This window comes from Pezoporus flaviventris, unplaced genomic scaffold, assembly GCF_033815535.1.
Source record: "Pezoporus flaviventris isolate CSIRO_AGI_PZ_B2104156 unplaced genomic scaffold, CSIRO_AGI_Pfla_v1 ptg000007l, whole genome shotgun sequence".
NCBI classification, from domain to species: Eukaryota; Metazoa; Chordata; class Aves; order Psittaciformes; family Psittacidae; genus Pezoporus; species Pezoporus flaviventris.
Genome location: NW_026892555.1, coordinates 90393240 through 90414338, shown reverse-complemented (window position 1 = coordinate 90414338; position 21099 = coordinate 90393240). Strand labels below are relative to the sequence as shown.

The 21099-nt window shown below is 39.0% G+C and overlaps 1 protein-coding gene across 9 annotated transcripts in view; it reads right to left on the bottom strand.

Moving 5' to 3' along the window:
- PHACTR1 (phosphatase and actin regulator 1) overlaps positions 1–21099 on the bottom strand; it is a 315221-nt gene that overhangs the window by 68739 nt on the left and 225383 nt on the right. For all 9 annotated transcript variants that reach the window (XM_061449475.1, XM_061449478.1, XM_061449477.1 and 6 more), the window contains one exon: positions 4695–4775. In XM_061449475.1, coding sequence (XP_061305459.1) covers positions 4695–4775 — 81 coding nt within the window. The remainder of the gene's footprint in view (positions 1–4694; positions 4776–21099) is intronic.

The following is a 21099-nucleotide window of genomic DNA, read 5'->3' as shown; positions in this document are numbered from 1 at the left end:
TTAATCTTACCTCCGAATATCTCTAAACTTCATTTAGATTCTAAAACTTGTCCTCGGATTTGAATGAAATCACCAGACATAATCATCAGAAATAATCATCACTGAAATATACACCCTAAGTCAGATCTTGCTTAAAAAGAGGTACATGGGAAGCTACATAAGTACAGAAAGCAGATCAAAGATGCAGATAAAATAATTCGCAGAGTGAAGAATATCATAGTGTGAATAAATCCTGGATCAGAGACATGCTTGACAACCAGATATAAAAGGCAAATTACTTATTTTTGAAGAACTAAAAGCTATTCTGGTTAGCTGACTTGAAAATTAAAAGAATCCTGGTACTGCAATTATGACATGGACGAATCAATTAGTCTTCAGGAACCAGCTGTGAGTTTAAAGTTAATTTTGCACAGTGCTAACCTATGTAATCTTTTCTTCTCACACTTGCAAAATCCTTTGCTGTGTTTCCACAGAGACTGCTGTTACTTAATGTAGAACGACTTCCTCTAATGCATGAGTTTTGGTAATGCTGGCTGAGTGTGAATCTGGACAACACCAGAGAGTATCTTGACCTCTGCAGCACCTGGAGTACACGAAGGCTGCTCTTCTGTTACGCAGGAGGCTCTGCACACCTGAAGTTGCTGAAGAAACAGGACCTCAGAGGAAACTCTCTGATGCAGGGGACTCTTTGATTCACCTTCATATATGAAAATAACAGCATGAGGAGAAGGCCCAGAAATGCACAGATGATATGTTCAAAACATGTGGCCCAAGCATGGTTTGTACTCCTGAACTCACTTGCCATTTCCACTTTTGCGTACTTAAAAACTGCCTGGTGTGAAGCAGCCTGCAGCGCATCACGCTGACTGACACAGACCAGTCCTTTTGTTGTTCTTTATGTCAGAGCTCCATGTATCCTCTCAATGTGTCTTTTCACTCGCAATACCTTGGAGTAGGGAACTCCTCGCATATCTGAAAAGTGCCATGCTCACGAGCTCCTTCCACAGACAAATGGCTATTGGAGGCAAAATGATGAGGATAGGAGAATTCAAAATCCACTTCGGGTTGTCTCTCCAGGCAAGCGAAACTACTTCTTGATGGGAAGGGCTAGGAAAGGCAGAGAAAAATTCATGTTCTTCTCTGCTGTGGCCATTATGGGCTAGGGAATGGAAAACTGAGTATTCGTGCCTGTGGTCCACACCTATCCAGGGGGCTGTCTCCTAGCCTCGGTGGCTACCTTAGCATGGTAGCTAGGATCAGTCTCTAAGCTGACCCTGATTTTGTGGATTCCTATGGAGTTTGAGACAGGTTGACATAGGGATGTCCTCCTTGCTTCTGGAGTTCAAAACCTTTCAACATATGATTTCACCGCCACACAAGTGGCTCTTCAGTGGCTGCCATGCCTTCCTCCTTGCTGCATTACCAAAACCAGTTCTTCAAACTTATAATCACACACTGACACAAAACTTGCCTTAGCACGTAAGTGCAACATGTTCAAATCCTGTTAGGATTCAGGTAACCTGAAATTTAGGTCTAAATCTATAATTTTAATTAGGTAGGGAGTATAAAAATACAAAAGTGTAAAAGATGAAGACTGCCCATGTTTCCTTGAAGAACCATTGTGCCGTCATCTGTAAAACAAGCAATTGGTACTCACTCAGGCCATCTCATCTACATTCAGATATAAAAAGAGGTATCAAAATATTACAAGCAGATTCAATTTTTGACTGGCACCACATGACAGTTAGCAGTTCTAAAGACAGATGCTTCTGGGATGGTTACACCTTCATGTGAAAATCAAACCTGTTTTTCTATGTGTAGGAGCAATGGTATAGCAAAAATGTGAGTTATTCTGAATTCTGTGGTATGTTCCGCGTTGCAGGTGGAAGCTGTTTTTTTAACCTTTCAGCACTGCCTGCCCACAGACTATTAGAACAGCAGGTGCCTCATCAGACATTTCAACTTACTGTTTTTCCGAAAGTACACAGTAGTTAAAAACACTACAACCTTTGCCTACATTTTCAGAAGAATGAAGTCACAGAACCCTGGAAATGGAAGACGATAGAAACTGATTTGGTCATGAGTCTTGCCCTTGCCAAGAAAAGAGCTCTGCAGTTCAGTTTGGAGTGGTTTCACTTGACTTGAGTTAAAGCGTGGGGGTCACTGAAGTGATAAAAGCATTTCTTGTTCTCCAAATATAGCAGCTGGACTGCAGTGACTCTCCCATGTGTGAACACTGTGACTTGCTGTGCTCTGCTAACTTTCACCTGCTGGATGACACAAAGTCCTCTGAAAAGCCAGCAAATCCTGAAGCAAACAGGTCCGACTGTCATTTTAAATAGCAGGGAAGCAAACTAGCTCATTCTGGTTTTCTTCAACATAGAAGATACGGCAAAACCAATACAAAGCACACTGCAAGCTCCAGAATTTTTGTTCTTGGGTCAGTCTATCCATACTAAGTTTCCTTTTATCTGTATGGATTTTTTGAAGAAAGAAAAATGCAAAATCACTAACAGGTTAATTCTGCCTGCATCTTCCACCTCTTAGGGAGATAAAGAGATTTAATATTATTGCTACACCTAATGTCTGTGTAAGTTGTCTCTTGGCATGCAAGGCGCTACTATCATCAAATAAAGCCTTCTTCTATGAAATGTTAAAGTCTGCTATGTTTTCTTGAAAGATTAGAGATTATCTAACAAGAATTACAAGGAAAATGTTACTTTAATTTAAGGTTCACAGTGAGATATAATATCCTTTATTAGAATTACTCTCAGATTATTACACCATTGAAGGAAATATTGCTTTTGCTCTACACATCTTACTCATATCTTTTTATGATCAAAGCTACTCAATCACTGCTACTATTCTTCTGTATTATCACTTTCTTCTTTGCCCTACCTCTTTCTTTCAAGGAGGGGTACCAATTCTTAGCTTCCCATGTTTGCAACCAGCAGGAAATAACGTAGGATACTGAATAAGAAATCCAGCTGTTTTGCATTGTAATTTCCCTTTTAGTGGCACCTGACATTGAAAAAGTCTGATGTCTCTGCTTTTTGCATTGGAAATAGGAAGAAACAGCATGTGTTTCACTCCATCTTTTTCTGATATGAAAAGATGAAAAATTACTATAAAGAGGAATTAATTTCTTTTTCCAGACGAGGACCCCCAGACAGCTTAGCATCTGCTTCATAAGATGACACAGATTACAAACTACAGCATTATTTTATGAATGGAGAAAGCTGTAGAGCTTCAGTAGTGAAGCAGGCAAAATTTCCCTGAGTTTCAGCATGGAAAGCAGGGTAAGGCTGCACAGGAAAGATTTTTCCTGGGGATGCCTTTAGGTTTATGAAAGCAGCTACATGTGGGATGTGAGGCAGGGATGAAGGAGGTCACACCCTGGACAGAGGTGTGATGAATGAAGGCTGACTTCTGAGCTGGTCACGGCACTGAACAGGGTGCCTCTTACTGGGGCTGGAACACGGTGTGACAGCCTGGACCATGGCTCAATGGCCATGGGGATGCCTGCCTTATGGTTGTGTACCCAGTCTGTATGACACTCCAGAACATTGACAATCCAAAGCAGCGAGAAGGGCAAACCATTTGCCAGGAGTTGTCTCTACTGTGAAGTTGCCTCTAGGATGACTTCCAAGACAGCAGGTCATAGTGAGAGTACAGATAATGGTAGATCTAAACAATTAGAAACATCTAAAATATATAATGGGTAAAAAAATGTAAAATGTAATGACAAGTAGCACATTTCTTTGGTTTTGCAATGGTTTGTGGTTTTTTTTCACTAAAAAAAGATAAATGGTTTGGGTTAGTAAATTTTTAAATTCTCAATAAGCTAGACTAAAAAAGTAGGTAGCAGATTTAAATGTTCCAGACTTTATGAAGTATACCCTTCTCCTAAAATCTGTGAAAGTTTAAAACTTCTATTGACTTCCAACAGGTTTTGTACTCATATTGTTAAAGACTTTTAGACTTTGGATTAATGAGGTTTTAGAGTATAAGCGTAAATTCTACTGAAATTAAGAGGCAACTCTGGCATGTCTTTATATAATTTGCTGAATTAATTGCCTTAGTTATTGACAAAGGAAGAAGCAAAACAAATAACAGCTACAGGTAAAGACTGACACATATGTAATAGATGTCAAATACATGTTGCATTAGCGGTGTATAACAATGGTGTTTGCAAAACAATGGAGTTTTGCATAAATAATACATTACCAACTCAACAAATTAATTATCCTGAGCAAGGAATTATTATTATTATGTCTTCTGATCTGTCAAGGGAATGCACACCATTCTGTGCTCATCAGGATCCAAAACCTTTAAATGCTTCCCTTTTCCACAGTAGTTAATGCCAGGGTAACTCAACATGACATTGTAACATATGCAGGCACGGACCCACTCCATCTCCCTGCAGTCTGGTTTCCTCACTGTTTTGCATTGAGTGACTATCAACCATTGCTTTATATTTCTGATTTGTTTTCAGGTTTATTTGCTAGGTAACTATCACACGTATCCAGTGGAGAGGGCTAGACCACAGTGAAATCAAAAGAGATTTGAAAAAAATAGAGACCTTATTCTGCACTTCAGAACTGTGTCCCCAGTTCCTAATGCTACAATAATTAATATCTGACTATAAAACTATACGGGATCTGATTTAATGCTGTGAAAAGAACAACACTTACCTTTATCAAAAATTTCTTTCAGCACTCCTCGTTTTATAAGCTCCTCTCTGCTTTGCCTCATTGACATTTTTCTTTCTAAAGCTGTAAGCAAAGGAGAAGGGTCATATAAATAGAAAAGAAGGGAAATGGCCATTTTAAAAGGCTCTATGCCTTTTAAGGCATTTGAAAAATGCTTTTTCTCCTTTTCAGGTCAGTGGCAAATTAGCATCTCAAAATAAAGACTACTGGCAGTCCAGAGAATCTGCCTGCAGCTGTAGCATGGCTGTTATTGACAGAAATGGCTACAGACTGACTGATCTGAGGGCATGTCTGCACTCCCATTGCTTAATTTTGACACGTGACCCAAGCATTTCTGAGAAGAATTAGAGACAGCAAAAGGAGAAAAAGGCAATTAGTGCAGAAGCTGGACAGGGAAAGGTAAGAAAAGACGCAACACAAAGGTTCACACCAATGGAAGACGTGGCCATTGGCTGTCCCCAGGTCACTGAAGATGACTGGCCTCTCTGCTGCCTTGAAACCACACTTGTTTGCCACTAATTCCAGTCCGAGAAGATCAAGGAGCTTAGAACAGTGCAAAAAAAGAACTGTTTAATGGAGCCTTCTCCTCCCTGGAGGAGTGTTTTCCCCTAAAAACGTGTAAATGAGGGAAACTCCATGAGAGCCACTGCAATTTATAACAGGTATGAAAATTCCAAGTCCTGTACTGGCTGCTTGGAGACTGTGGTCACTGGGGTGACAAAATGACAGACAAAAATGTCATGTTTATTTAGTTCAGCAGTAATTAAAACAATGTCCAATTAACCAAAACACCACAAAGGACATGCATTAAGGCAAAGACCTGAAAGCCATCAAGCAAGGGGAGCAAGAAGTTATGTGCAGGACTGGCTGCAACTGCATGTGCTTTGCGAGAAACAAGCCTGTGCCAGCCAAAAGAGAGGCACAGTCAAGGGCGAATTGCTTCTGCCATATGCTCCCCTATTAGACCCAGCACAGATGTACACACACACAAATGAACCGGGACTTAGCATTGCCAGTCTGCCCAAGGCAGATTTAAAGCAAAAGAGGCTTTGAAACACTCTCTCCATCCCTAAAAACATGAGGGTATAACCTTTCCTGGCATTGCTGCATGTTGGCTGTTCCCACAGGGGCACGTATACTTGGCAAATTAGCTGTGCTTATAGTGACATACTGCACTCATTGCAACTTACTTGTTGTCAGATATTTATGGCTTATTATGAACAGGGCCAGCTCTGCTTCACTCTTTTCCATAGGATAAATTTAGGTTTCCCACTTTTGAGATCAGTTTTGATGATGTATTCTTCAGGACAGAGATGGCCAGTAGGTACAGTGAGTAGCTAATAAAAAGCCTGTCTCCGCTGACACACCCTATAAACTCTCTCCAATAGACCCTATAGACTTCTCTCCAATCTGCCTTTTCCCTGTGCTGAAGGCACCTTGTTCTAGTACAGTATTTCAAGCTTCTTCCTCTTTCTCCATAAGAATAGCTGCCCTCAAACCTTCCAAAAAAACCCCAGCCAAGCTAGACCTAACTCCCAAGCCTTCTCCCACTGAAGAGATTGTTAAACCCCTACCTGACTGCAAAAAGCAATTCGGCAGAACCCAACATCTTTTCCAATAGGCCTGAAAAAGTGACATTTTCTGTTAGCGTAAGCAGCAAATAACACCCAGTGTGTCTGAGCTTGTCCTTCAGTGGGAAATAAGTTGGGTGAAACAGCAGCAAAGCAGCAGTTTCTGTATATAGACAGTGGCTATGTTCACAAAATGAAAATACTGCTATTGCTGTACCTTTACCATGTACAGCTAAATTACAGATCCACATTTTACACACAAATTCACTGGTGCCCACCCGGGTTCACCGTCTTACCCTCCTGCTTTGTCAACAGCTGCCTGTGCAAGGCAGCGTCCATACTACTGACTTCAAGGCCAGGAAGTTCCACCACATTATTAAAGTAGTAGCAATTTTGTGAGTTGGAGTTGAGGCTTCTGGAGGATCAAGTGCTAAACAGGGCTACGAGGACCTTCTGAAGAAGTGCAGAAGTGCCTCTCCCAAAACAGTTCCTGGGGAAGAAGACACTTAAGTATTGACCAAGACTTCTCAAAGTCATGTACTAGTTTTGCAGTCTAGCAGAATTTTGAACACAAAATATGTATTTTTGGAGACTGTCTATGCACAGGCTTTTCAGATACTCCCTTTTAGTTGTGATTTGCTTCTGATCAAGAATGAAAAAAACCCACAACCCTACACTTTGTAGCTCAGACGAGAACGTTTTTTCAGTTTCTAAATCCTCTCTAAGTAGGTACAGGACATAAGAGTATTAATTATTTTCTTACTAAGCCAGTTTAATTAATAAGATATTTAGAGGAAGGGCATGCTGGGCTAAGAGCGTACTGAATGATAATAACAGATGTTATACTAAAACTATAGAACATGCTGCCTCTTCCTCTAATACAATCTTCCTCCCAAACAAGTCTCACACATTTAAGTGCATAAACTGCTATGCTTCTGCTGGATCAGATGGAAAAAAAAAAAAAGACAAGTGCTTAGATGCAGAACTCATTAGGATCTAACAGACTAAACAATGGAATGTTCCACTCTGGATTCCTCTGGCAAAGGTTGCCAGCTCTTTCATGAAGGATTTTCATTTTCAACCATAAAGCTGACACAAAATAAATTAATTCACTCTCCACTGAGAAGGGATCCATTCACAGCAAAAGATAAATAAAAACCTCTGAATTAATCCTTGATTCATGAGAACTTTGTAAGTTCTGTGACGGAGAAAAATATAATTAATATCTATCAGAAGGTGTATTACTTCACTGGTGATTTTCCTTGGTGATTAGCATCATTTTTTTTCATTTGTACAATCTTCCAGGTGATTAGAAATAAGAAATAAACATTAAGCCCTGTTTATGGGGTCTACTCATTGCAGAAACTGGTTAAATCTTAACAAATTCATCCATTCTCCAAGAAACTCTCAGTAAATACCTTATAGGAATGAGCATATGTGCATTTGATGGTTCAAGTGTACAGATTTTTGCCAGTGTGCTCTGGAGTATGCTATTTCTTTTAAGCTCTAATGAAGAAACAGTGGGAAATGTTTTTATTAATGTTTCTGAGCTGGAGTTTTCGAACTCGTCCCTCAGGAGCAGCACCTCTCTGCTGTTCAAGCAGAGCTTTTCTCTGTGGCAGACCCATTATGATCAGTAAAGCCTTGACAGGGTCAGGAGAATTTCCTGCCTCTCCATTCTGGAAATCAAGTACAGTTTTGTCTTTATTCCTTTAATAAGCTATTGTGCTCCATGATGGCAGTGACTGTGGGCTGCTCCTGCAGCTGAGAAGGTGAAGCTCACCACTGCCTCTGTGCCGAGCGCTTCTGCTGCTCCATTAACCAACCAGAGAGGTGGTTATGTAGTCAGGACGTGTAACCTTTCTGTCCCTCCTATCCTTCCCTTCAAGACCAAAACATCTCAGATAAACTCTGCCATCCTGCATCTATATGAGAATAAACTAGCCTCCTTCGCATAATTTGTCATGTTGATGATTAAACCAATGGGCAGAGTAAATAAGCAAGCTCTTGCCCTTTCTTCTCATCTGTCAGCTGAAACTAAACCACAGCCTGTGATAGCCAGTTGAATCTTAACTTTGTTTTTATTGAGGTTGCCCTTGGCCTCTGTCTTAAAAAGCACCGGGGTTTGCTTTGCATGAATTCTTGCTTTCAAAGGCCACTATAATTTTCATGACAATTTTAGGAAGTCAAGGTCATTATAGGATTGGAGTGTAGAGAAGCTTTCTGATGCATCAATTATATTTGGATTTAAATAGTCAGAAATTTGCTTTGCTAATAATTCAGATCTGATTAATTATAAAGAAGTAAACCAATTGCTTTGCACAGTGTTAAGATAAAACCCCATCAATATTTCCTTTAGACTTGTAAGGAAGGAGAGATTTTCAGAAGTGGTTGATTATGCATCAAAACATGTTATATCACCTTGAACTTCTTCCAACTATGAAGACTTTCTTGATAATCAAACGGAGCAGGAATCATCTGATACAAATTTTTACAGTGTGGGCTTCTGCCTCTGAGTTGGGCTCTTTATGTATTAAGAACAAGTCTTGGGCATGATTGACCTCGGCCTAAGCATCTAAACCAGGCTGACTGCACCTTGGAAGTGCCTGTTAGCCTCTACTGACTGTAAAGGAAGCCAAGGGTGAGTAGCTGAGATAAGATGCTGAAATCAAAATTGACTGAGAAGAGTAGTTTTAAGAAAAGAAATGCTGCTGTAGATGAAAGTCTCAGGTGGAGCTGAAGAAAATGTAAATGTGTCAGCTCACAGAGATTTCCATTAATTTCAGGATTGTTTCAATAGCTGTGGCATGACAATCAGCATGGCTGCTGCGAGCTTGGGGTTCAACCAATGCCAAGACATAGTTTGGTTGAAATAACTGTTTTGCTTTGCTCAGTGCTAAATATGAATTTTACTTGGCTTCAAACACTCATAAGTCTCTTGAAGCCTGAGGGAAGAAAAAATATTCCAATAGGTTTCTGAATCTTTGAGATTTAAAGTTCTTTACAGAAGTTTTGTGTCTGATCTCAGTCTGGGTTTTTCTGTAACAGTACCATCTACAAAATCTAGCTCAGACAGATTGCCACCTAAAAAGAATTAGGGGCCCCTTTTTGTCTGCGATGTATGCCTATGACATTTCTTGTTCTGATTTTAGCCTAGCACTCCCATTCTATGAGATTACAAAACGAGTGAACATCAGTGGAGGAAAGATGTATTAAAGTGGATGAAAGAGGTATTAATAGTTAAGCTTGATTTTAAAAAAAGTATTACAAATACCTCTACAAAACAGGTGTTGCTACAGCAGTTGACCAAATCCCTTTCAGTACGTGAATCATTTGGAAAACTGTGGCATGGGCTATATCTCAAACAAGTAGAACAGGAACAAAACCTGGCATTGATGCCATACCAGAGGAGTAACTAAATACTTCAGAATGAAACAGCATCATTATTATCATTATAGAGGTAGAAAAGTGAGATACAAGTAGAAACAACTTTGCTCATCTCCTGCTAGATCAGTAGTAAAGCATCAAGAGCAACTGTCCTGCAGCCAGTGGCCAACACAAGGCTGTGAAATGATCCTTCCAGATTTAAACTTGGTTAACCTCTAATTAAGACAAATAAAATAATAGGAAAAAGAGGCCGAATTAAAAAGAAGAAAACTCTACTAATTGTATTTATTTCCAGTGTTACAATGACAACTGGATTGTTTTTAGATTATGACTACTTAAAACACAGAGAAATTGATAAAAACACAGAGAGGATGGTATTGGGGCATCTTGCTTCCACTCAAATTCAGATCAGCTGAAGACACTGGTGTATCTCTAATTAGAAGCACTAGACTAAGAACATGGTAAATCTTCATTTGTGACAGGCAAGCCTGTGATATAACACACTAAAAATATACATGTTCCTTTGAGAATGCAGGATCAAACCTAAAATCCCTAGCTCCTAACCAGAAGAGTTTAGGAGGTATAGCAGTTGCCAAGCCTGCTAACTACAGATAAAAAATGAATTATCTCTTCCTTACTAATGGCGAAAGAAAGTAAAACTGGGGAAGAAGCTGAAATCAGGCTTAAAAAAACTCTAGATTTATACTGATCTTTATTATGCATAAACTGCCTGAGGACAGACTCAGGAGGAAAATGAATGCAAAGTCAAATCTGCAAACACAGAATTGTAGGAGCTAGTCAAAATATTGCAAACCACATTAAACAAAAATCACAATACAGTAATACAATGCAGCATACACCCAAGAATGCAGCAAACACAAAGAAAGGAAGAGAAATTGTATCTGAACAACTCTATCATAACTAACAGAAGGAACTGAACTAAAGAAATCAGAACTCTGATCCAAGAGCAGATGGAGTATTTTTGATTATTTTTTTTTACATAGGACTGAAAATATCAATCAAAGAAGTTGCCTTTCAAAGGGGAAGAACTAAATTTCAAGCTAGATCCAAAGAAACCCAACATAATGGATTTCACAGGCCAAGCAGAGCAAGCATGGCAGAAGACGAATACATCAAAACAGGAGGTAAGACAAGAAATCTCGACAAATATAACAAAAGGTTTGTGTTCAAAAACGGCCCAAGAAAATGGAGGTTTAAAGAAAGCAAGACTGTAGGCACCCTTAAGAAAAATGTTAATGCCCTCAACTGCCCAGCTAATAAACAGCAAAACAGAACTTCACTGTGTCAATAAGCTGTGACAGTCTATCAATAGTACTTTGTAAAGGCTTGTATTTTCATCCCTTTTCTACATAATCGCTTTTATTATCACACTTGAGAAGCATTGTACAGGTTGGGGAGAAATCAGAAGGCTGGCTGCAATGTTGAAAACATGGAGAACATACATTCCTCCTGTTCTTCCATCTGAACTGCTGCACAGCAGCAGGAATTTCTAGGAAATACTAGGTCAAGAACTGGAAAGCTGAGCCACCAACAGGTACTGCGTTCCACAACTTAATGAAAAATGACACTCTGTATCTTAATTAAAGAAATTTGCAACACTGTAAAATAGCCTGTCTTAGAGTACACCTGCTCTGCAATTACAATGTGATTGCAGCACATAAAGCAATACCCTGGGCATTCTGAGTATATATAATTTAGGCATAATGAGGGGGTGGTACTCACTTATTTGAAGGCTTTCATCCAAGTAAGAAACCTGGCAGGCTAGAACAGCCCATGCTGAAGTCCATACTGCTGCCAGCACCCTAAATAGCTATAGTTAGATTAAAGATAAATTAAGCATAGTTATTACCATCACAGTCCTTCACTGCAATGAAGCTACGTCCTAAGTGCCAGCAGAAGGCAGCTGACATGATCCTTATGACAGGAGATCTATTAATGTTTTCACATGGACCACTAGTGGATGAAATGAGGGTTTCTCCTACAGGCTTCTCTGTTACAACACACGAAAGTTGTAGCATCAGAGAAGCAGTAAGAATATGGGTTCACCAAACCTTTGCAAACAGACAATATGAGTGATACCATCTGAAAGAAATATGTACAAACAGCCGCAGCAGCGGCTGTATGTCCCAAAGAACAGTTGCTTTATACAAGTGACTCTAGTTGCTTTAGGCACTTGCAGTCTCAGGTTTCTGTATGTACAACAAACAACTATGCTAAAAGTAAATTAGCAAAGAGGTGGGTGGGGTATCTGCTGTGTGTTCCCCTTATCCTTAGAAGATGGAGCCCAGAGAGACCACACTGCAGTAGGGACCTGCAGTGTCATCTGTAATGGCAGAAATGTCTATTTGCATTATTCTGCTGCATAATAGTTCAAGGCACCTTCCTCGAAGTGAAAGGCAAAGCATCTAAACGGTGAGCATCACTAGAATAAGATAACAACTCCTGCAGCTCTCTGAAGAATTCTCTCCAGAACAGAGTTTACACATGGGATATAAATAACCAGGCAAGCTGCTGCTTTTGGATTTGTTCCTCATCAGACAACACATCCAGATGGCAAATGCAGAGCACATTTTATAGAAACAAGTCTAGCAGATGTCAGGGAACTGGATTCTCCAATGTAACTTTTAGAAGGTGAAGGAATTAGTTTTCCTGGGACAGTAAAAGGGGGGAAAATTTCCAGATAAAACCAAAACCGTGGCAGGCTGATGATAAGAAGGGAGGAGGAATGCTTGGCTGGACCACCAGGAGATGACAACCAAACTACTGGCAGGTATTTGGTCCCCCTGTTTGCCAGCTGGGAGGATCACCTTGCTGGTAGAAAAGGGAGCTGTAGTCAGTAGGACAAGCAGCACAACTCCCTCTATGGCACCAGCCAGCTGCTGTGTAGTTTGTTTTACAGCTTGAGTTTACCTTACAGCTGTAACTTTGCAAACATATATTGCCTGGTATCCACAGTCAGACATGTAAAAACAGTGCTTTACTTCCTAATGACATCCTATTTTGGGTACAGTGAAGAAATCTTTATCTGCTAGTGCTTCTATTTCACCAGATAGGGATTTGGGATAACTTAAAAAATACCCACATGTTACCCAAACACTGTTGTAGTAAATTCAAGTTTAGGAAACAGTTCTTCCACTTATACTAGAATAATGAGTACACAGCAGTCTTCCAGATAGACACATAAAGCAGATGGATAGTTGTATATGTGTCCACATGTACACCTGTTTAAAATAAATATTTCAAAGCATAGCTCGTGACTAAGAAATACCTACTTAAATCAGAAGTTGGCTTAGCACTCTTTTGAGAGAGAAGCTATTAAGATTTCAAATGCTTCTAGGAAACCACCACTACTTTTGTACACCCACAAAACCTCAACTAAGCACACCCAAGTTTAAAATGCATTTGTTATTGGAATGAACTGGCATCAACCCTTCAACACAGACCTCTGTAAGGAGCCAAACAGGAAATCATTCATTTAATACTTGATTATAGAAATGACTAAATCACAAAGCAACAGACACTTCCTCCAAAATAAGAAGATTCCTGAATTGCAGCTGTCACATCATCCAGCAATTATCTTTGGATGATATTTCCAGCTTGTGCAATGACACTAGCTGGTTGGACTGAATGCTGAAAAAAACCCCAAAGTGTCTTTAACATCCTAAATAGTGCAGCCTGCCTAGTCTACTTTCTGTTTTGGAAGCTGATGATAGTTCAAGCTACAGTAAAGCCACATATGCAATTTCAGTATATTTTACTGAAAATTCCACCCATGATAAAATCATTTTAGGCTCCTCTCCAGCAAGTGCTGAGGTTATCTGGAAATAGAAGGCATTTTTACACTCAGTAGTATATATTATCTTAGTGCTTCTTTTAGTGTGTAAAACCAGAAACGATGCTTGTCTGGGGAAAGGGAGACAGAGTTGAAGATACCATCAACCTTTAGACAATAAAAGTACTGATATGAGAAGCAAATTTGGAAAACAATAGACAGGAAGGACAGTGAAGTCAAAGAGATATGGTGATAGCCTAAACAGTTCTTAATGGTGCAATCACATTATAAATGTAGATAATACTATACAAAGTAAACGTATAAGGGCAGTATTCCAGTCTAAGTGTCCCTACTGTCCAGAACTTAATAAAGTTTACCCGTTAAATATGTAGAAAACCAAACAGAAAATTTGTACATTCATAGCTGATCTAAGGTTAAAAGCATTGGTCCAGAAGGGTAAAGGCCATGGTGAACAAGCCAAATATTTTTCCCAGTCACAAAAATTCTTCATTAAAGAAGCTGTGAAAGTCTTTCTAAATGAAGTGTCACTTGAAGAACTTTTTAAAGAAATCAATAAAACGAAGAGTAGCAAACTGTCAAGACCGAGCAGTTTTCTTTGCAGAATTCCTTAGGAATCAAACATGAAGTGATTAGAATGGTATATAACCTACATAAGACAGAAAAGTGGGAGGTGGCAAATAGAAGGTTGCTGGTTTTAAGAGTCAAAAAGTCACCTGAGAATTACAGACCAGTAAGCTCGGTTTCCATACAACCAGTGTAGGAACAGCAACATAGAGCAGAACTAGAAATAGGAGACCAAGCACTGAAGGGAGATAGGAGAAGAATCATCCTGGGTTTGAGGTAAGAAGCTCACAGAAGTCTATGAATGAAGAAGTTCCAACCCACCTGCTGTGGGCAGGGATGCCTCACACTAAACCATGTCACCCAAGGCTCTGTCCAACCTGGCCTTGAGCACCACCAGGGATGGAGCATTCACAACTTCCCTGAGCAACCCATTCCAGTGCCTCACCACCCTCACAGTAAAGAACTTCTTCCTTATATCTAACCTGAACTTCCCCTATTTAAGTTTAAATCCATTACCCCTTGACCTATCACTACAATCCCTGATGAAGAGTCCCTCCCCAGCATCCTTAGAGTTTCCCTTCAGATATTGGAAGGCTGCCATGAGGTCTCCATGCAGCCTTCTCTACTCCAGGCTGAATAGCTCCAAGATAGAGAGCAAGGAGGAATGCCCCAAACATAAGAGAGGGCTATGGTATAACCTGTTCTCTTCTTTACAAAGACACATTTCTAGAAAGTCTGGCAATAGGGTAGAGACAAAATCTGCTGACTGAAGTCAAAACCAAGGCTGACTGCTTAGAGCTACAAAAGATCTTATGATACTAAGTGACATGTGACAAAATTCAACATTGATAAGACAAAAAAGACATTTGGGAATAGGCAGCCCTAACTATGCACACTTAATAACAGCTAAATTAGTCATTCCACTCAGAAGACAGCGCTTGGAAACTCTGCAGAGAATTCTCTGAAAACATCATCTTAATGGTTGAGTAGAAAGAGGAAACAGAAAATAGGAATTACTAGGAAATAAATACAGCACCTCTGCACTAGTGTACTAACTAGTCTGCAGCTAATTCAAGACTGGTTATCCATCTCCAAACAGAGAACTAAACCAGCAGAACTAAAAGTCATGGGAAAGAATAATTAAAGCGATGGGGCATCTTGTACAAGAATAAAGAGTAGTAGTGAAAATGTATTTTTGTCATCTTTTATACCAAGGTCCTGGTCCCCTGATATTCACAAAAATACATGGTAACTATCACCCAGGCTGTGCTCTGTATGAACTATGTAGTTCACCTGAAGGAAAATCAAGGCACAAAACAGGATAGCCAACATCAGCACATAATTCTACATAATCTCTGGTGGGAAATGCACCAGGCAGGGCACCCTTGGCCTGGCATAGCCCTTCAAAGCATCCCTACAGCCTTTGCCCTCTTCTGGACCCAGAGATGAGGGTAAACTCAGGCCAGAAGGGCTTTTGCCTTCTAAATGCATAAGATAGCCTTTGGCAGCAGTGTGAGCTCCTGCTCTCATGCAGTGTGGTCATCACCCATTGCTCCAAATCTGGGGCCATAACAACAGACAGAGATGTAGGTCAGTCTGCATGACCTGCCATCAGGACCATGGGCCATATTAGAGTAAATACCGTGTTACAGCAAATACAGAACAGAAGTCCGCACCCTGGGAAACCAATGGGGAATATAACAGAGGTATATAACACCATGAATAGTCGTTCACTCATTTATAAAATGCAAGAAATAAAAATCAATGAACAAATGATCAGACTGCATCTGAAAAAAACAAACCGAAGATGTTTTTGTGTGCAATGTCTTTTTTCAAACTGGAAGAATTAACTGCAAGAGGTATCTGTTCAGGCCAAAAGTGAAACTGGGTTCAAACGACACAAACTGATGGAGGATAAATCCACACATGGCTCCTTAATTTGAATGCAGCTTTTGGCTTATGAATTTCTGAGTGCTGCAATCCAGTTTGTTATGTGAGAGGACAGATAAATACATATTTGTTTCTTGCATGTGCTTTTACTAAACATAACTATTGACTGCAAGAGAAGATGATGGGCTACAAAAACTTCAGATTGATCTACTATGTCTGTCCTTGAGTGCATTTATCTTTAAAGTATGTGTTTAATGAATCAGGAGAAAATACCCTCGATCCCAACACACAAAACTATACACTGTATTCAATTATCTAATTGTCGGGAAATGTGCAAAGGCACCTAGTTTGCTTTTGACTGGAAACTGAATTTTATCTCCTCACCATGTATGTCAGGGGATTTTTCTTGTGTGATTAAATCAGACCTGTTAAGTAATACAGAGGCCAACATATCAGCACCTAAAATCAGAAAAATGGGCTCAGGTTTCACAGCACGTGAAGCACTGGTTGCTAGCTAATGTGGCATCAGGCTTAGAACCCTTTTACAACATGGGCTTCAGCATTCTTCATTCATTAATTTCAGAGAAAGCTAAGACTTTTTAACAAAAAACCAAAACCAAAACCAACAAACTTTTTTTTCTTTTAGATCTAGGAAGTACAAGAGTGTGCTATATTTCATACTGGACAAATCTTAATTATTATCGATTGCTTTCTGACAGCGCAGTATATGAAGTGCTGATGGAATTCAAATCTGAAATGTGAAATTCTGCCCAGTGTCAGGTAACGACCTGACTGCAGATGTTTTTTTAACAAAGAGAATAAAGTTGAGCTGTTCTGCAGCTTTTGAATAATGCTTCACAAAAGAACCACAGCGAGGCTGCAAAATCATGGCTCCACGGACAAGTATAAGTTTGATGAAAGCTGACGCTACCTTGAAATATTTTTCTGAAGATTATCAAAATGCCATTATGTTGTTATAAATACAACAAATTATTCACAAAGTAACTTCAAAATGCAGATGTAAGTGAAGAAATATTACAATTTAATGATTAACTCTACCTAAATATTCTTCTGTTACAACTCATCCTGGTCTTTTTTTCATCAGTAAGATCTGGATAATTTATTTTTGTGAAAGTTCACTTACTTCTGTTGCATAATAGCAATAGATGTCAGTCTATTTCTGCCATCATAATTAGCTGCTGTGGAGATGGCTGAAATATCATGGATTATTATAATTGCAAATGAGGAATAAGCAGCAGGAAAAGATGACATTGATAATCTTCAAATATTGCAAGGTTCACTGAAACTAGTTAACTACAAGATATTTGAATTTCCATAGTAAAGAGCAGGCTCACAGAATATGGGGTGGTGTACACTTCAGATGAATACACTGTGAAGAAACACAACAGTTACATGTGATGGCATGTCAAATTTAGCTTCACATTGCAGCTAAATTATCATACGACCCCCGCATCTCATGATTTTGTTGCATATAATTTTCTTTAAGGCCTACAGAAAAGCCACTTGTGGTATTCACCTCATTATTAAGAGGTAAAAAACCCCAGAGCAGTAGGCATTATCCTGAACTAATATTCTTAGGCAGATAAATGAAGGAGAAACAGGTGTTCAAGTATCTGCATGAAAAGTGACTAGAATTATCCCTTTTACATAGTTCTTTAAAAGGCAAGAATTAAACTGCATCTTTCCCTGGAGACTAATGAACCTCTTGGAGGGAAGGAGGACAAAGTAGACAAAAATAAAATTCCCCGATGTACTATTTTACAACAGAACTCCTCCACATTATGTCGCATTTTGCTGTAGGGCTGGCTGGCACTCCAATCTGCACCTCAACTGTGTAACAAGAGCTGTGTAACTGATTGTGTGTAATGATGCTGCCTTCATACAGCCACTGTGTGCACTTCCAAAATGATAGCGTTATTAAATATTTGTCTTTTCTGCTTTATTAAGATGAAGCAGTTGCCCTGCATTTAAAAAAAGATGAATAAATCCCCCAATTATGCTTTATGAAGAAACAAACTTTTTAAAGCTTGAGTGAGTAAATACTGAGCTAAATACTCTTTTATGTATTCCTATTCAGAGCAAAGATGCTGCATTCTGAAATGTGATGGCAAAGTAAGAAGCGGGAAGGTAAACTGAGAAACAAAAAGGTAAAGACAGAAGCAGCTGCTTGTAAAACAAGATTTCTTCCCTTCTCTGAGCATAGAGAATGACTAATAACAGAATTACATTCCAAATATTTCCATGCTATTATTTGGATAGCTTTTTAAACACTAAACAAGTATCCTGCCATCTTATTAAGATGATAATGATAATTTAGGTGGACTGACCTATGCATGTTAGAGCTTTAGAATACTGGTGAACTTTTACTGATTGAACAACCAAACACAGAGTATTTTTAGTATCAACAAACCTTCTGAGTTCAAAGATACTGGAATGGAAAGATCTCTTGTTAGTGTAAAGATGACTAGCGCACGCCATTCTGATTCACCCTGATGCTCAGAGAAGAGTTCTCATCGGCTGCTTAACAAAGCAAAACCCAAAACCCACTCACCTGCTGACTTGCCCATTTATTGTACCTTTTCAAGCCACTTGTTGCTGATGTGGTAGCCTGATAATTAGGCTAAGTAAACATGAACCCTCTTGCTTTTAAGCTGATTTGTTTGTATGTATTAAAGGCTTTACTTTGCAGGCAATTAAATAAATAAAAAACTGAAAATGCTTCTGGTTTAGAAATTTTCTTCTCTATGCTGTATAGAGACTGCACATCTCCTACCCTCTCTTAAAGGTTGGGTGGGATATGCAGCATCTACCCTTTATTTCTGCATGCTAAATAAAACCATGATGCCGAGCTGTATGCTGCACCATTACACATCTGAGGAATGCTCTGGGAACACTAAGAAAGATCAAGTTTTATTGATAACTTTTTGTATGTCCAATACCATTAAGAGGAGTTAATTCTGTAAGCTATGTTCGTATTGTCAGCCATGTGGATTAACATGAATTTATCATGAACTTGGGTCTTAGCCCTGGTATATTTCTTCAGATGCCTCTTCCACTGGCATCTATTGAAGCTTAAAAAGCCCAGAGATCTCCAAGTGTTGCTCCCTAGACAAAGTAAAGTATTTTTTCAGTTTCCCCAAAGCCTGCAGATATAATTGCTTTACGAAACTAAGAAAAGCACAAGAGCATCAGACTTTGAGGAAGTCTTCCTGCCTTTGGGACAGGATTTATTTGCTGAACAGTAGCAAGTAGTTGTCATATTTTTTTCCTGGTTTGCTGTTTATTTAATAGGTACAGGCTGAAAATAAATGAGATGTCAATGCTGTAGTACTTCTAAGTTTCAAAGGTACTAGCTCAGTCAAGCAGTCCAGACATGCCGATGAATATGGGCAGGATTTCCAGACTGCTTTGTAGTATCTGACATTATAATAACTATGCATAACAATAACCATGCAAACTGACACCAACCACAGAAATATATGAATATCCACAAAGCCAAGAAATAAAACAATGGAGAATGAAAAGTTACCAAAAAAAAAAAAAAAATCCAGGGAAAAGTAGAAAAGTTAAAAAAGAAAAAAAAGTTTTTTCTTGGGATTACAATGATATATCAGGTTTTTGAAGGCTGTATCTGAGAAAAAAGCCAAGGGCCACATACAATGAGTGTATGAAAACCACTGAGCAGTTACTAGGTGGGTTCTTCTTGCAAATATCTCTTGTGTAATGCTTAAGAAGTAAAACACTACAGGACTTAAAATCGGCTTAGAATTATCTTGAATATTTTGGAGATTAATTAGCCTTTTATCTTGTCTTTTAGATACCAAGGGGGAGTCAGGCAGGTGTGACTGTTAAGTATTGCTGCAGGAGAATATTCTGTCAGTATTACATACTGAGTGGAATAAAGCATATTCACATCAGGCTTATTGCCTTGGCAAAGAAGAGAAGATAATTAAATAATTATGATTTTATATTTGCAGAAAATTATTTAATGACACTGTATTTATTTAGTCAATGGATAGATATGGACATGCCAGCTGGCTTCCCTCCATCTCAATGTATTATAGTGAGTTGTGATTTTTGTTCAGGAGTAAAAATAAAGGCCCAATTTAGGTGACTAATTACTGCAATCACAAAACCAAATCCTGTTCTCATTACCTTTTTATATCTTAGATGAAATTTCACTAGAGTTCATGTGCTTATTGCAGATACAAATTGATGCAGCAGGGTGCAAATATTCTTGCATTACTTAAATTATCTAAGCAATAGTGTAAGTTGACAGTTCAAAAATAATTATAAGGGGGCATTTTCTCTCTCTTTTTTTTTTTTTTTTGGTACATAAAAAGGCCTGAAAAGAGATAGAGGTGATCAGTATTTCCATACTGCTGTTTTCATTTCATCTCAGAAATACCAGGTAAAGAAATGTTTTGTTATCTCTAGTTTTGTTAATGAACTTTAGAGGGATTGAAATGATATTTCTGTAACGCTATTGGACTTTGTAAAGCTGTTCTTTTTCCCCAAAGAGTTAATCATACATGAAAGGCTGAGAGTATTGGGATTGTTTTGCCTGGAGAAGAGAAGCCTTCACGTAGTGACAGGCCAAGGGGTAATGGCTTTAAACTGGAAGAGAGTAGATTTAGATTAGATATTAGGAAGAACTTCTTCACTGTGACGGTGATGAGACACTGCCACAGGTTGCCCAGAGAGGTGGTAGATGCCCCAACCCTGGAATGGTCCAAGGTCAGGTTGGACAGGGCTTTGAGCAACCTGGCCTAGTGGAAGGTGTTCCTGCACATGGCAGGGGGTTGGAACCAGATGATCTCTAAGGTAACTTCCAACCCAAACCATTCTATGTTTCTATGTTTAAATGATGCTAAAAAGAACACACTTTTGAACAGATTTCGTAAACATCTTTTGCCACTCTGTTCTTGAGAGGACATATGTTGAACTACTCAGGATAAGTGTCTCCCAGGGCAGATAAAATCTGCGTTTTTACTGTATGTGAAAATGCAAATATAAATACATAATAATCTCCATCTTCCTTGTAAATGTAATAAAACTGAAACAGAATTCCTCCTCCCATTTTAGGTCATTTTTACCAAAGATCAGACACCTGAGCTCAAAGGAAAATAAATCCTGCGTT